This window comes from Aethalodelphis obliquidens, unplaced genomic scaffold (assembly GCF_003676395.1).
Source record: "Aethalodelphis obliquidens isolate GAN/ISIS:26980383/991018 unplaced genomic scaffold, ASM367639v1 scaffold10, whole genome shotgun sequence".
In the NCBI taxonomy this organism is placed as follows: Eukaryota; Metazoa; Chordata; class Mammalia; order Artiodactyla; family Delphinidae; genus Aethalodelphis; species Aethalodelphis obliquidens.
Window position 1 is genome coordinate 15,099,764 of NW_020837954.1, and position 16,782 is coordinate 15,116,545.

At 35.5% G+C, this 16,782-nt stretch overlaps 1 protein-coding gene across 2 annotated transcripts in view; it reads right to left on the bottom strand.

Moving 5' to 3' along the window:
- Positions 1 to 3,523: 3,523 nt before the first annotated feature.
- Positions 3,524 to 16,782, bottom strand: part of SEC23A (SEC23 homolog A, COPII component) — a 65,960-nt gene continuing 52,701 nt past the window's right edge. For both annotated transcript variants that reach the window (XM_027111103.1, XM_027111102.1), the window contains exons 18-20: positions 15,696 to 15,851; positions 13,950 to 14,015; positions 3,524 to 4,935 (exon numbers count right to left, since the gene is read on the bottom strand). In XM_027111103.1, the coding sequence (XP_026966904.1) occupies positions 4,846 to 4,935; positions 13,950 to 14,015; positions 15,696 to 15,851 (312 nt within the window). In that variant the 3' untranslated portion in view covers positions 3,524 to 4,845. The remainder of the gene's footprint in view (positions 4,936 to 13,949; positions 14,016 to 15,695; positions 15,852 to 16,782) is intronic.

A 16,782-nucleotide genomic window follows, 5' to 3' on the forward strand; every position in this document is an offset into this window, starting at 1 on the left:
GTATCTTTACAATTAAAATTGTCTTTTTAAACTATTGCTTTAAAACTAAAGTATTGGGCTTCCCTGGTGGCGCAGTGGTTGAGTCCGCCTGCCGATGCAGGGGACGCCGGTTCGTGCCCCGGTCCGGGAAGATCCCACATGCCGCGGAGCGGCTGGGCCCGTGAGCCATGGCCGCTGAGCCTGCACATCCGGAGCCTGTGCTCCGCAATGGGAGAGGCCATAACAGTGACTAAAGTACTAACCAAGAAAATAAATCAGTACATTAGTGGCATAATTTAGAAATTTTTCTTGGTGTGAAGTTTTAGATGAGGTTGATCAGAAATCAAAACGGTTGCAGCCTAAACAGAATTGAACAATGTACAGTAAAACATTAAAAGTTTTTAAGTTGTTCCTCGAAGAGCAGCACACAGCAATTGTAGAGAAGACTTCTAATTGTATTAGAAGACTATTTGTCATTAGCTTTGCAATGACAAAATGTAAGATAGGCATTTACACTGAAGAATCAAATTCAAAGAATGCCAGGAAAGCAACAAAAAGATGTTGGTCTTAAATGGTCAGAAGAAACTAAAAGAGCAATGTTCAAATGCCTTGATCATTTTCACCATAAATGGACATTTGTTCTAAATCAATGGATCAAATAATGTCAATGTTCACCAGCACTGAGCCATTTGCTCTCCTTTTTGCAAAAGAAAAATTTTGGAGGGTTTTACCAAATGTAATAGGAATTTATCTTGAATTTTCTGGTTTATATATTTTAGTGGAATTTTTTAGACCAAGAAGCTTTTTGAAAGCCACTAAAATAAATCCTAAAAAAACAGTTTTAAGAATTTAGGAATTTATTGTGAAATGGAATTTTTATGAATCTCTATTAAACTTATCTTTGTTTTCCTATTTGTGTATCTGTTGCTTTACATGAAAAAAAAAAACTTTTGAAATTAATAAAAAGTGTTCTTCAATCAACTATGAGCAAAGAATGACCAACCTGGCTATACTCTGTAGAGCATGGGTACATGAAAAGAACAATTTTTATAAAGTCTTAAGACACATTTGCAGAAGGTTCAAAAATAGTACATGTAATATTGTTTATTACAGTGAAAGACGAATAAGTATTTTTCCATTTTCACAAAATTCACTAAAAAATATTAATCCATTATTTCTTCCTTTTTGTGTTTCTTATTTACCATGCTTTCCCATTTGCCATGCTGCCTTTTTTTTAAACATCTTTATTAGAGTATAATTGCTTTACAATGGTGTGTTAGTTTCTGCTTTGTAACAAAGTGAATCAGTTATACATATACATATACCCCCATATCTCTTCCCTCTTGCATCTCCCTCCCTCCCACCCTCCCTATCCCACGCCTCTAGGTGGTCACAAAGCACCGAGCTGATCTCCCTGTCATGCTGCCTTCTTAATCTTTCTTGCCTTCTCTTGATTGATCAAATTATTTTTATTGCTTCTTTTCCCCTACTGTTTGGAAGTTACACATTCTGGTGTAAAAAGTATGTATCCTGGTTTTATCTTTGTTACCCTTAACTTTTAAAAATACATAGCTAATTTTATGTTGATCTAAAAAAGCCTAAAGTTAATATTTCTATCCACCTTCCAAATGCTTTAGATGCATTACTATATATATTTTTCTATGTTTACTTAAGTTAAAAAAATCCTTAATATTCCAGGATCACATCTGCAACCCAAATAATTGGGCTTTATTTCAGTATAAGCCATAGATAGGGATGGGAGAGAAAAAAAATCTGATTTAGTAATGTAACTTCACTATTACATACTTGGTATTGCATACCTATTATTATAGTCACCAGATAATACATTAAACTTAGACCAGATTTTGTTTCAATATATTAAACAAAGAATGAACACAAGGAGAATGTATTAATTTCATAAAGTAAACTACTAAAAAGCAAACAAGAAACAAAAATATCTCTAGAATTACTTGATAAAATGCTCAAAATGAATACAAATTGAGCACATCAAAGTACAAGATGTATGCATGTACATCGGAAACAGGAAAAATATAAATTAAAATGTAAAGCTAGACATTAGAAAACAAATAATCCTAATTTGTCAGTATTGTTTGAAAAATAACTGAAAAAATATATTCATCTTTTTAAAAGCCAAGTGCAATGAGCCACAGCATTTAGTTTGTAACAGCCAATAAAGAATGCATTTGCTCTTGTCACTATATTGACCCCAAACATCACACCTAAGACTAATGCTTAGGTAGAACTAGAGACCACTCTCCAGCACTACCTTTCCAATTGCATCCTTTGTACTATTTCTAGGAGAGAGCTATGGATTTGATGTGTAGTATACAATGTTACCAGGTCAAAGTGTTTGGATTTCATTACGAGGGCAGAGGGAATGACATAATCATATCCACGTTTCAGTGAATTGAAGAGAAAGATGGAGAAAAAGAGACTGGGGAAAGCAGACTGGTTAGAAGGCTATTTCAACAAACCAGGTGAGATATGATGAAGGTAGAATAGCAGTAAGATGGAGAACAGTAAACAGATTAGGGAGATATTACAGAGATAGAATTGGTATAATTTGGTTACTAAAGATGTTGAGGAGAGTAAGAGTTGAAAATGATTCCTTAGTTTCTGGTCTGGACTGGAAAACAAGCACATTCCTTAGATGCAGTCTGGGCTAGGGAATATGAGAGGGAAGTTTACCAAGTGGAGAACTGGATAGAGGAAGTATCAGATCATTTTTGGAATCAGCCAATAAAAGCATAAATTTATTCTGTTACAACAAAATGTAAGTGTGCATAGATGAGATCTAAAGTCATTTTTAGAGATAAAGCCACTAGGGGTAAGTAGGTTCAAGAATGAATTCCCTAATAGTTCTGGACACACCAAAGCTTCTCAGTGCTGCTAGTGATTTAGCAAATATTCGTTATCCACTCTAAGTTCATTAAAAGGGTTAAACATTTCTTCCTTCAAGTCTATTTAAATAGCTAGCAATTTAGTAATAGCTAAATTATACACAAAAATTATCCAGGGTGACTTCTTTCAAATGGTAAGCTAAAAGGGTATGATGATATATTTGTTCATCCTTATCCCTTAAATACAGAGATACTTTAGTACCTTCGGCTGTAACTGCTTTAGAAGTAGAGGAGAGTTTAGGAGTAAGTAGCGGCTCATCACTCAAGAGAAGAAAAAACAATGCATTCTTAAAGGATATAAGTTAAGGGGCCAGGCAAGCTAAACATGTATCATCATCACAGGGATTTTCCTCAGTTCCTTATAGCAAAAACAAATAACTATTTGGGAGATGAAAATGCTCTAAAATTGATTGTGGTTATGGCTACACAACTCCATGAATATTCTAAAAACCATTGAGCTTTACACTTCAAATGGGTGAATTGTGTAATATGTGAATTAAACCTCAATAAAGCTGTTATTTTTTAAAATGACTAACTTTTTAATCCACTAATATCAGGTTTTATAAATGCTTTAATTTTACATTAGGCTTTTCAGGCTTACTAGGTTTCAAAATAAGCAGGAAAACAGAGAAAAAGTATATTTTATTGGTATTTAGACCTAGCACAGTTCAAATCAAATAAAATGGAACAGAGCAACTTATTTACTCTAATTGAATATAACATATAAACAATTTTTTTAAGTTTCTATTTTACCATCAGATGATAGTGTTCATGCAAGTACAATCATGACACTGTCCTTCCGGGCCCATATCATAGCACCACCTTTTATTTGCAGTACTTGATATAAATTTCATTGTCAAACATATCTTGCTTTAGCAATGTAAACATTTGCTACAAGTAAACTTTAAGAGGTAAAAGTGAATGATACTAATGAATAAATCAAAATAGAACTGAGCGTCACATGATAAAATTCAACAGAATATTAGATAATACTGTTTCAATAAGAACTACAACTTAATAAAGTTCACAAAATGGAAGCAAAAACCAAAAGTAGTGTGTAAACTCCCAAAATAGTTTAAAATACTGGAGGATATAATGTAAAATTTACCTCAGAAAAACAAAGGGAAACAACAAAACCATGCAGTGAATACCAAATTTGGTTTAGAAGTTACAGAAGTCCTTTTACTGCAAAGCCTTTCTAAAATGTACTGTGCCAAACTGTTTATTTTCTATCTCCCTTTATAAAAAAATTATCACTTTTAATCACATAGTTGAATACTTTGTGGGAATTTCACATATGTTGCCAACTGTGGAATTGTTACCCAAAAACTTTCATCTCTAAACTATTTTTTCAAATGACCAAAACATTAAATTATCTTCATAAAAATTACCATACATAAAGTCAAATAATTCCTAAACAAATCATCATAAAAATAAATCTGCCTTAACAGAGTAAATACAGAAATAGTGTATACATAAGTGCTGAAAATCACAGAAAAATATTCAATGAATAGGCAAAAATTCTCACATTTATCATTACTGTTGATGATTTGCTTTACTTTTTGGTTAAAATTAAACAAGTTTTCAAAATGTCAAAACATTCAGTGCCACTTTGAATTTGTCTGCAACATACAAATGAGTTATATCTCTGTAGTACAAGGCAGACTCTATTTTTACTTTTTAACATAAGTTATAAAGACCTCAAATTTCTAAAACCAGTTATAATACTGTGACAAGCAAAACAAATTTGTTCTTATTGCTCTTATATTCTAGCTTAATCTACAAACATGAACATTTTTCCATTTGTTGTCTCAAACCATACTAATACAAAAAGAGTCTAGAGAGATCTCTCTGTTGGTTTCCACAGATTAACTGAAAAAAGGGGGAAAAAAAGAAACTGAAATATTATTTCATCTTCTTAAGTGTTCTTAATATGTTTAGCACATCAAGCAGCACTTGACACAGCAAGTTTCTTTAAGTGATCCATAAACACTTGTAAACTAACATCATCTGTGAGAATAGGTGCTCCAGACTCCTAGAGGAAAAGAAAGATATTTTCTATGATTAAAACACAGGAGATGATACCTTATATAAACAAATGTGTAAAAAAACAGACAAGGAAATCATTTTAAGCAGAATGTCTATGCTCCCTGTTGTAATAATAAAGAATCTGCTGGCCTTTGTCCCAGATTCCTGTTCCCAGACTCCTGAGAGGGGAACTACATCCTTAGAATTTCCTGAAAGTAGTATCTGTTATTCATGAGCCCCTCAGATCACACCTGAGTTTATGCTATGAGATGAGATGACTCAGGATAGGGACCAGTCACCAGAAAGATCAACCATGTAATTAGATGCCTGGGCTTTAAGAGAGCCTGACCTCCAGGGAGGAAGAGATGCAGGGCTAGAGATTCAATCAATCATGCCTAAGAGAAACAAAAGCAAAAACAATAAAACCACTGGATACCAAAGCCCAGCAGAGCTTCCTGTTTGAGGAATACATCAATGTGCTGCAAGGGTGACGCACCCTGATTCCATGGGAAAAGGGCACAGAAACTCTGTATCTGGGACCCTCCCAGACCTTGCTGTCTCTTCCTTTAGCTGGACCTAACTTGTAACTTTTATACTAAAACTGTAATCATAAATATAGTGCTTTCCTGAGTTCTGTGAGTTGTTCTAGGGAATTACCAAACCTGGGGAGGGGGGTTATGGGAACCCGCCCCCCACCCACTCTACCCACCCACTGCCCACCCCAGCACCCTCCCTTTCTCACCACCCCCCCCACACACGGATTTGTAGCCAGTTGGTCAGAAGTGTGGGTAACCTGGGATTCGACTTTTGGCTGGCATCTGAAGTCGGGGCAGTCTCGTGGACCATGTCCTTTAACTTTTGGAGTCTGCACTAACCCCATGTGGTCAGAGTCAGATTTGTACCGCAGTTTACCAATTGGCCTTACATTAGCTCCATACCCAACTTAATCTTTAAAGTAGTAAAGTGTTCATTTGTCTTGAATGTATTGGTGTTTTTATCACTACTAAGAAATAAGTCTCCCTTATTGCTGCCTGTTTACTAAAATAAAATTCCACTCACACATTTTAGCAGAACCGCCAGATGGAAGGAAGAGAATTTATATCATTTTTAAAATAAACTATACTTATATATTTTCATTCAAGTAATTTTAATTGATTTCTCTGGGTTCTAAGTAATTAACAAGGGTTAGGGAAAATTCCTAACTTCTATTTTAATAAAAATTGTGTTGATTACCTTAGTAATCCAATCCACTAATAATGAAATTTTATTGTAGCAAGAAAGTTTTTCTAGAGTATTTTATATCTGGATTTTTTTTTTTTTTTTGCGGTATGCGGGCCTCTCACTATTGTGGCCTCTCCCGTTGCGGAGCACAGGCTCTGGACGCGCAGGCTCAGCGGCCATGGCTCACGGGCCTAGCCGCTCCACGGCATGTGGGATCTTCCCGGACCGAGGCGCGAACCCGTGTCCCCTGCATCGGCAGGCGGACTCTCAACCACCGCGCCACCAGGGAAGCCTTCTATATCTGGATTTTTAAAGTTTTCACCTGATATCCAGTTTCTTATTTATCAGTATATATAAAATACCTAAAACAAGGAAATTAAGTAATTTTCAGAGGATACCAGCAAGTTAGTGGCAAATATGAGCTCTGACTTTATAGGTCTTGTGGTTCTAGGCTGGCATAGCCACAGATATGTCATAACCTCTCCTGAATACTGGAAAATCAATTTTATTATGTGTTTTCATATGTGAATTTATAAGAACTTGAAAAACTTGATAATGAAGGGAGACAACAGCACTGGAATTAAGAGCTCCGAGTTTGGAGCCTGACTGCCGAGCTCACATCCTGGCTCTGTCACTTACTTAACCTCTCTGAATCTTAGTTTCCTCATTTGTAAAATACAGATAATAACAGAACCTATTTCACGTGGTTGTTATAATGATTAAATGAGTTAAACTTTGTAAAGCAAACACAACAATACCTGACACACACAGTAGGCATATAACATTATTATTATTATACCTGAATTTTTTGCATTTTACACATTTTCCACCTCAATTCACCCAATCCCAGATCTATTTCTCCTAGTCAAGACAAAATATATATGGATTTTCTAATTCATATACTGTGATCTTATTTGAAGTGATTAATACGAATGCTCAACTCAATCTTATCAAAAATTTGCAGTTGATTGATCTCAACTTTACAACTGCACTCTTTTTCTCTTTAAAATATATTCAGGATTAAGCAAAAAGTTCCAAGCTTTATATCATTTAGTATATGAAGCACTATAGCAACAGAGACCTCCAGCACCCTGTCACAGAAGCAGTGTTGCAGTGGTGCCCTCTTCAGGCCATCCGTGGATAATACTTACACTGGGTACTTGATTTCTGACGAAAAGAAAACTAAGGTATTAAATTCCATAATTTTTAGTAAAATGCTTGGCTACTATGTTAACGCCCTAAATTTCAATCATCATTTTAGCTTAATGGTTAAAAATTCTGATTCTGGGGTTAGAATGACCTAGGTTCAAATCCAGACCCTGTCACAGTTTAGCTGTGTGATTTGAAGTAAGTTAACTTAACCTATATAAGCCTCAATTTCCTCTTCTGAAAAATAGGATTAATAGTACTCACCTCACAGGAGTGTTTTAACAAATAGAAGTGTATGAAAATCTTAGCATAATGACTAAAACACAGTACAGACTCAGCTTATTAGCTATTATTATCTATAAAAATATTAACATAATTTCTCTTACAAAAATCATAGGTCAAAAAAGACCTTAGGGCTCTTGGTTTCTTTCTTACTTCTAATTAACGTATTTATTTAATTTTGACATTTCAAACAGCATTACAGGAAAGGGATGTTTTCAAATTTAACAAAATATAAAGACTGAGAAACACTGATTTAAATATGTCAGACCAAAATTTCATTGTTTTTAGACACATGAAAAAGTTTAATACAAATGAAAGATTTTTCAAGTAGTTTGGAACCAATCTTAAAAAAAGAAATGGTCTAAGTAAAATCCTATAGAAATTTTTTTGTTTTGTTTTTGTAAGAATCTATTCATAAAAGATAGGATCAAATGTCAGCTTCCCCCAAAGGTGTAACTGTAACTAATTCCTAAATTTTGCTAAATCAAATGCATTTCTGGGGGCTTTCCCTGGCGGTCCAATGGTTAAGACTTCGCACTTCCAATGCAGGGGGAGCAGGTTCAATCCCTGCTTGGGGAACTAAGACCCCACATGATGTGCGGTGTGGAGTGGCCAAAAAATTACAAAAATTTTTAAAGTGTATTCCTGGAAAAGATGATTATATTTTCTAAAATGCAATAATGAGAAGAAACCCAAACTGTCTTCAACTGCCTCTTTGAGGAAAACACTTTATAAAAAATCTAAGGAGAGACAGACCTGATAACAATGTAATTAAAACCACCATATAGTATAAGGACATAATTTAACTTAATGACTATAAATATTTAAACAACTTTTTATCAAATCAATAAAAAGAATTCACTTAATAACAAGTAAGTACACTTAAGTTTCTCCAAAGGTGATGGCTTTCAAAACTGAGTACTGAATAGATGAATGGGTGGATGGATAAACAAATGAGTGAATCAGATAAACAAGATGCATGTTTATTCCTTTGCCTGGGATTTCCTTCTCCATCATATTCATCCAATGAAATAATCTCCATCTTTCAGGGTCTGGCTTAAGTGTTAGGGCTCTTGTTCATGTCTCTAATGCCCCTACTTCCAGGCAGTAATAATTAAACTTCAGTTTAAAAATAGGTTTTCTTTCCTATCTTAAATATCTTTAGAGAGACTTTTTTTCCAGTGATAAAAAGGAAAACTAATAACTAATATTTACTGAGTATTACTGGGCATATCGAGTATGTGTCATCAAACTCTATAACAGACAAGGAAGAGAAGGCATAGGAAGTTTAGTAACCTGCAGAGTTTTCAACTACCAGCCCAGAATGATGCCTCTCCATGTTTAACAGCTCAACAAGTTCTTTACTTTATATGTCTTCCATCTACATCTCCATGCTGTAATTTAAACCTCCCCAAACAAGGAACAAGCCATTATTTCCATGAACTAAACCATGTTTTTTTAATGCAGAAATTCAGCCACAAAGAGATAGGTTTTATTTGGTCTTCATAATGTGAGCTCACAACATTTTGCTAATTGAATTATGTGTATGACAACAATCATCTGGAGGGGAGGAACACTACCCCCTTTAGAAAAGGATTTGTGTACCCTCCCCACAAACCCTAGTCTGCCATATCCCGCTGCCTCCAGGTATTGCTTTTTGACACTGAGAGTCAAGTTTTCTTATATGCAGCCAGGTTCACTCATTTGTTCACCTGGTCCCTAGGTGACAAATATGTGACCCCTGACAAGTACTATTTTAAAGTATCCTTCAATCCTTTAACCTCCCCTTCATATTGATTATTCACCATTTCCATTAACTCTATTAACTTTATTTATTGGTGCTACTTTTCTATATTCTTGTGATTTTTTTTTCTTAAATAAGTTCTTCTTAAGTTGTGGGATCCAGAACCAAAACCAATACTCAGTTAACTAGAGTTAAGTATAATGGAAAGTCTGATTCATGGTACATCCTGTACTCCAAACTTCCACATCACAGTAATATTTGGCTTTTTGTTCCCCCAGCAACTGGAAGAGGGTGAGGGGTGATATTGAGAGTCTATACGTATATGTGTTATATGGGCACAAATTTTTCTCACATGTGCTATGTGTACCCTTTGAACGCCTTCCAAGAGTAAGTTCCTTTCTTTGCTGTAAAAAACTCCTCACCTTTCAGGACTTTTAGATCGTGAATTCAATTTATTTATCTATATCACGAAAGCTTCTTCACTCCTAAAGCATCTCTCTGTTCTCCTGTCCAGATCTATTATAGTCAATATATGCTATGTTTAAGGTACTGTGGAAAGTCAAAGATGAAAATGACACAGTTATCACCCTTAAGTAATTTATAATCTAACAGGAGAAATAAGTGTCATCAGAAATAGATGAAAAAAGGGGGTGGGGATGAAGCGCCAGGGATATTACACAATATCCAGTCATGCAATCACAGAAAAGGTTTCATGGAGTCAGTAAACTTTGCACTGAGCCTTGAGGGATGGCTATGATGTGTTACAAGTGGTGATAGGGACAAGTCACATGCTCAGTGTATTCAGAGTGGAGTAAGAAGTCCAGTTTGGCTAAAAAGACTAAAGAGTAGCTAAAAGTGGACAAAGCTATTTGGAGCATACCACAAAGGACCCTCAATAGCAATATAGAACTTCTATGTAACTTAGTAGGGGGTTATTAAAGATTTCTAGGCAGTGCTTTGACTTAGAACGGCTTTAGGGGGACCACTCTGGCCAGTGCCAAAATGGAGGAAAAGGCTGAAGCCCCAAGAGCAGGTAATTCCAACCGTCTATGTGAATAGTAACAAGGGCCTGACTTCGATTAGTGACAAGGAAAGGAGGGAATGGACAGCGAAAATAAGTCAGTAATTAGGGGCAGAAAGGAGAAGATGTAAATGACTAAAGTTCCAAGCCTTGGGAATTGAGAGAACAGTGGGGCCCTCTATAAAAATAGGAAGGTCAGTCAGTACAAGATAGTGTGAAAGAGTTCAAGTTGGGGCATGCTGCTTATGAAGTGTCTACAGAAAACTCTAGTGCTGTGCAGCAGGCAGTTATAGAAATTCCAGTCTATAGGTCACTGTGAAGCCAAACCAAAGATGGAGATTTACAAGTTAGCCTCAGATGAAAGATGAAGCCATAGGATTGGATACAATCACCCAGAGAAACAGTGAATGTACAGAATTCAAGGCAAACTTTTTTTTTTTTTTGCGGTACGCGGGCCTCTCACTGTTGTGGCCTCTCCCATTGCGGAGCACAGGCTCCGGACGCGCAGGCTCAGTAGCCATGGCTCACGGGCCCAGCCGCTCCACGGCATGTGGGATCTTCCCGGACCGGGGCACAAACCCGTGTCCCCTGCATCGGCAGGCCGACTCTCAACCACTGCGCCACCAGGGAAGCCCAAGGCAAACTTTTGAGGCACCTCTATATTCAAAGGAAAAGGACCTTAATCCCAATTACTGCTTCGTTGCTCTTCTAACCAGCCTGGACCCCACATTCAGTTATCTAACTTCGTTCTCAATTATTCTACTCCCTTTGCTGTGTCCATCTTTCTTACCTCCAGTCCTAAATTAGCCCCAATGCAATGTCTGAATTACAAAGCACGGCTAGAGAACATTACAGAAGCATGCTCAAGAAACTGTTAGTAAATAAAATGGATCCTCACCATGCTGTAAAAGTCTTTTATTCATCTTCTGTTGCTTTCTTATATTCCCTATAGCTGTTTTTAATCTTTTCTATTTTCTAGTTCTTAACCCCAGCATTTCTCTCTCTTAGCAAATAATCTTTTACTGAAAAGAAACAGGCTTATCCAATGTGAGTTTTCTCTCCACCTCAAAAATCTTTCTCTGTCTTCACCCTTCTTCTCACCCTTTGCTTTTGCAGAAAGAAATGTCCTGCCTCCTTACCAATGCTTAACCACCACACAATGCGTGTGATCACACTGTCTCCTTTTGAGGATCTTAAACATCTATACACTGTTCTTTTGTGTCTCCCCTACATTAGCTCCTTACACTTGGTCCACAAATAAATTCTGTGCCCTTACTGTAGTAACAATCATCCTACCCTTCACTCAGGCTAAATTTGCAAAAGAATCATTTATACACACACACACACACACACACACACACACACACACACACACACACAGAACCATTTACACTTATGACCTCCACTTCTTTACCACCTACTAATTCCTTACAATCTATCTGCTACTCAACCACTATATTAAAGCTGCTTACCAAGGGCCAAAAATAACCTCCTAATCATCAAAGCAAGTGTCTGCAGCACCTCAATATTTGCTACTCCCTTCTTCTTCCTTCTATAACGTCCTCCCTCATCATTTAGGATGTGGTATTCTTCTAATTTTCCTTCTACTTCTCTGATTATTTATAAAATATTCCTACCACTTGTACTTCCTCAAGGTTTTATCTCATCCTTGCTTTGCCTCTCTATTCTCTCCTTGGACAAGAATCCACTGTGATGACTTTAAGTATCACTTGTCTATGAATCCTTGCCCTGATCACCAAACCCAAATTCTCAACAATCTGCTCAATTTGGGCATCTAGATGGTATCTCAAACTCAAAGTCTAAACCCAAACATTTTCAGGAATTCCCTGGTGGTCCAGTGGTTAGCACTCTGCGCTCTCACTGCCAAGGGACAGGATTCAATCCTTGGTCAGGGAACTAAGATCCCACAAACAATGTGGCAAAAAAATAAAATAAAACAAAAAATAAAAAATAAATAAAATCAAACATTTTCTTTCCACCCTCCCACTTACTGGCACATGTTCTCCTCAGTTACCCAGGCTCAAAACCCCATATTACCTTGTTCTCCCTCAACTATTTATTTTTCAGAAATTCAAACCTAGAGAAAAGTACAATGAACAAACACCCACATACTCTAAACATAAAATCACCGATCAACATTTGCCACATTTTCTTTATGTTTCTATATATTTTTCCTTTTCTTTTTCTTCTTGTTAAATAATTTCTGCAAGTTGAAGACATCATGATATTTTACCCCCAAACACTTCAGGATATATCTCTCAAGATCGAGGACAATCTCCTACATAACCACAACACCATTATCACACTCAAGAAATTTAATAATATTATACTAGTATCTGACATATAGTCCACATTCAAATATCACAAATCATCCCAATTATGTTCTTTATAAGCTGTTCTCTCTCTCTAATCCAGAATTCAGTCAGAATTCACATTTTGCATATAGCTGTCTTGCCCTGGGGTAAGTTTTCCTTTCCTGCAACTTCTAATCAAATCTCACCGAGTCTACTTTTGAAATATCGCTCAGATCTACTCTTTTTCACCATCTCGTCTTCCTTCCCTTTCACTTGGATTACTTCGATAGATACAGTTTCAACCTACACACTGCTCCCAATTAATCTTAAGATTCGACTGTATTATCTAAGACTCAAATTTGCCCCTCTGTCCAAAAACCTTCAATAACATTCCATTACTTACCAAATAAAGACTCAGCTCCTCAGTCCTCAGCCTGGCATTGAAGAGTCTCCACAATTTGGCTGCACAATATATTGCCAACTTATAGTTCTACTATTCATCCCTACGTGTACCCTTTACCTTACTCCATACTGTCTTCTCCCTAGAATTCCCTTCCTCATACAATTTCTACTTACTGGATTAATAACCACTCTAAAAGGAAATGTCTCTTTTTCTGAGCTCTATTTTGACACCCTCTCCTGCTGCCACCATGTGACCTCTTCCACTCCTCCTCGTCTATCCCCCTGTAATACTTTAAATCTTCCTAAAAGCACATAGCCCACTCGGCCTTGTACTTTAACTACTTAGGTATGTATTTTATTTCTAATACTAGACTACAAGCTCTTCAAAGGCAGGGATGATCACTGTGGATCTTAAAGTACCAATACAAAGTCATGAAGATTGGAACACTTGATAAATGTTGATATATTGTATCAAGAGGTAGGACTTCCACCAAATTAAAATATATTAATAATGATTTCCAGGCTTCCAGCCTCTCCTGCTCAACCACAATCCCTGACCACTCCCAGCTTACTGTGGCCTTTTATAGTTCATAGTCTAGCATTAAGCTTGAATCATCACCTCCTATCTCATATTATACACTTTATTGCTTTTTGTCTCAAGGGTAAAGTGTTAAGCTTGAAATATGAAGGGGTTCTATCTATTTGATATAATCACTTTTTTATTTTCTGTGGTGCCACCAAATGCTAATTCTATTTTCGACTCTTATTTTTTTATTACTTTTCCAACAGACATTACCAAATACATAGGAAAAAATGTAGCATTCACTAAAATAACAAACTATAATAACACAAAGAAATAATTTCCAACATCTGCTATTTACACTTACCTGTCCCCAGGCATACATATTATTATGAGTCTGTGAAGGGTTGACTTTCGAAAGCAGGAAACGCGCCTTAAAAGCAAAGAAGAAATAACATTATCCATCAAAAATAGATTTGGTTAATATAGGCTAAACAAATGTATTATACTATCTAAACTCAATTTTATTTAATATGTTTTGGTCAAATTAACTTTATTAAAATGCAACTTTAAAAAAATGAACTAAAGTTTGAAATATATAGGCCACTATATGTTACACATAAATAATAAATGTAACCTCTTCTCGCCAAATCATACATACATAATAACATTCATAGTAACAAATACAAATTGTTGAGTCCAAAACTCAGCATATAAAGATTATGTCTGCAACAATTATGACAAGGTTACTGTGACATTTACCAAATACCTAGTCTGAAATGTCATCAGAGGTTGGAAGTCCCCAAAAATGATAAAAATAAAAGCCATGAAAACCTATACATGTTCTTTTACTTTAAACAATGACTCTCAAACTTTTTTAAACTGTAGGCTATTCCATGAGAGCACTTACCCAACGTTTTACCCATCTATCCACTATGCCTTATCATCATTAAATAATAACCAGAATAAAAGAGGAAGACAGCACTACATGTGGTGAAACATCAATGAGAGAACCAGTCATAAATTATTATTACATGTTGGAAGAACAAGGACAGTCCTGCCTTTTGAAATTTAGTACCATATAAAATCTTTTCCTACTCTCAAAGTAGAAACACAAGAGCACTGGCTCACGAGTCAGAACGTCTAGATTCAAATCCCAGTTCCTCCATTTACTATGTTTCCTTGGCCACAAGTATCCTAAGTCTCAGTTTTATTATCTGTAAAATGGAGGTAACAATAGGACTGCTATGAGAATCAAATGAGAGAAGGTATGTAAAGTGCTAACTATCAGCTTTGCAAATTCTCAATACAGGGTAGCTTCTATTATAGTAAAACCCTAATAATAATTGCTATCATTTCTGAATAATAGTTACTGATATTTATTACCTACTATGTAATACTGTGCTAGGCACTAGGGATACATTAATAAACAAAGTAACATCTGTGCTTTTAAGGAACAAGTGAAACAAACTTATAATAATCTACAATTAATTTATATAACTCTAATAAGAATTACAAGGGAGCAGTAAAAGTGTTTTAAGAGTGTATGTTAAGGGGTCCTGAGTCTTCTGTAAGGCCCAAAAGGGCTATGTGTATATGTACATGTATCTTATTTAATCCTCATAATTCTAAAAATTACACACCTTTTTACAATGCCATAATGCTTTCCTATTATATTTCCTAGAAAATTGAAATGACAGAATGAGGAAAACAGAACATTACGTTACCACAAACTTCGTATTCATAGACTTTACCAGTAAGTAAACAGATTTAAGAAAAGTACACTAAATTATTTCCAAGTTGTTTATATCTTCTTGCTCAACTAAAGCTTGCATACCACCATAATGCCATCCTGGCTCCTTACTAGAGCTGGGCTGGAGGAAGAAGATGGGATAAACCACCAGCTTTAGACAGCTAGTCAATAATCTTACTGCTCTGCTCTCAAAGCTAAAGCAAAAAGCAAGCATACCTTCCCCTGGAAACCATCTGCCCATCTCCTTCCTTTTTTATGTGCCTGGTGAAGCAGTCTATTCAAATTAACGTCAGAAGGCAAGTAGGATCAACTCGTAAAACAAGCAACAAACAAACACACAAACAAATTAACAGTAGTTACCTGACTGCCCCCATGTTCAGTGTCAATGTATCTCGGCATTGGAAATCTGGAGTGAAGGATCTCCTGTGCATCATCCACTGGGGCTTGCAGAAGGTGGCGGAAATTTTCATATTCTGGCATGTCCTGGTATCCCGACTTACGCCACTGAGCTATGGTCTAATTTTACAACAGTTAAAAAATTATGACTTTTTTTCTTGCCTAACCAAAAACTTTAAGAGATTTTTTTCAAATGAAGCAATCTTCAGAAAATAAGAAAATTACAGAACATTATCCTATTTGTTTTTTGAGTTACAAATTTTTTTAAGTTACAAATCCTGATTTCAGTATTCTTGAGTAAACAGATGCAAAATTAGGATATTTCTTCTCCTTTAAAAGTAAAAAGAAATAATAATTCAGCCAGAACAATTGTAAAACGCTATACTTATCATATTAATGTTAGCTAAAAGCTATCTACCTAAGTTTATGATAAATAAGGGGGATTTTCACTACAGAAGATTTCCTAGAGACTTCAAAATTAATGACCTACTATTATGAAGTCTGTGCCAATGGAGTTACATTCTCCCAAGATACATAAACATAAAAACTTTAATAATAATAATAGCAATAATATTATAAAAATAATATACCTGTAAAAGAGCATCTGAATCAATTCTTTTATTAAGGAAAATGACTCCAAAAACCATGTAATTAAATCATCCACAACTTTAAACCTGGCTTGATTTCTAAGTTAACTGAATCAATTAACTGAATCAATCAATGTATACTCTATATTGCTTTATATCTCCATATTTAACAGAGGAACAGTCATCTGCATTTCTGATTTCTCATTTAAGCACATTAATGAGCTATTGAAGAAACAAAAGTACAAAAAGACAAAAGATATAAGCAAAAAACCTAGCTCTGTCATATCATAGACATTACTCTTAAAAGGTAAACAGCACTAGTAACTGGTATCAATTAAAAATAATAATCAATAGGTCTTTTAAAGTCCTGGATAATATCACTTAAAGTAATATTTTGAAAAAGGTCTTCACCATTACAGTGCAAATCTAAAATCATTTATAATTAAAACACTGGAAAAGTATAT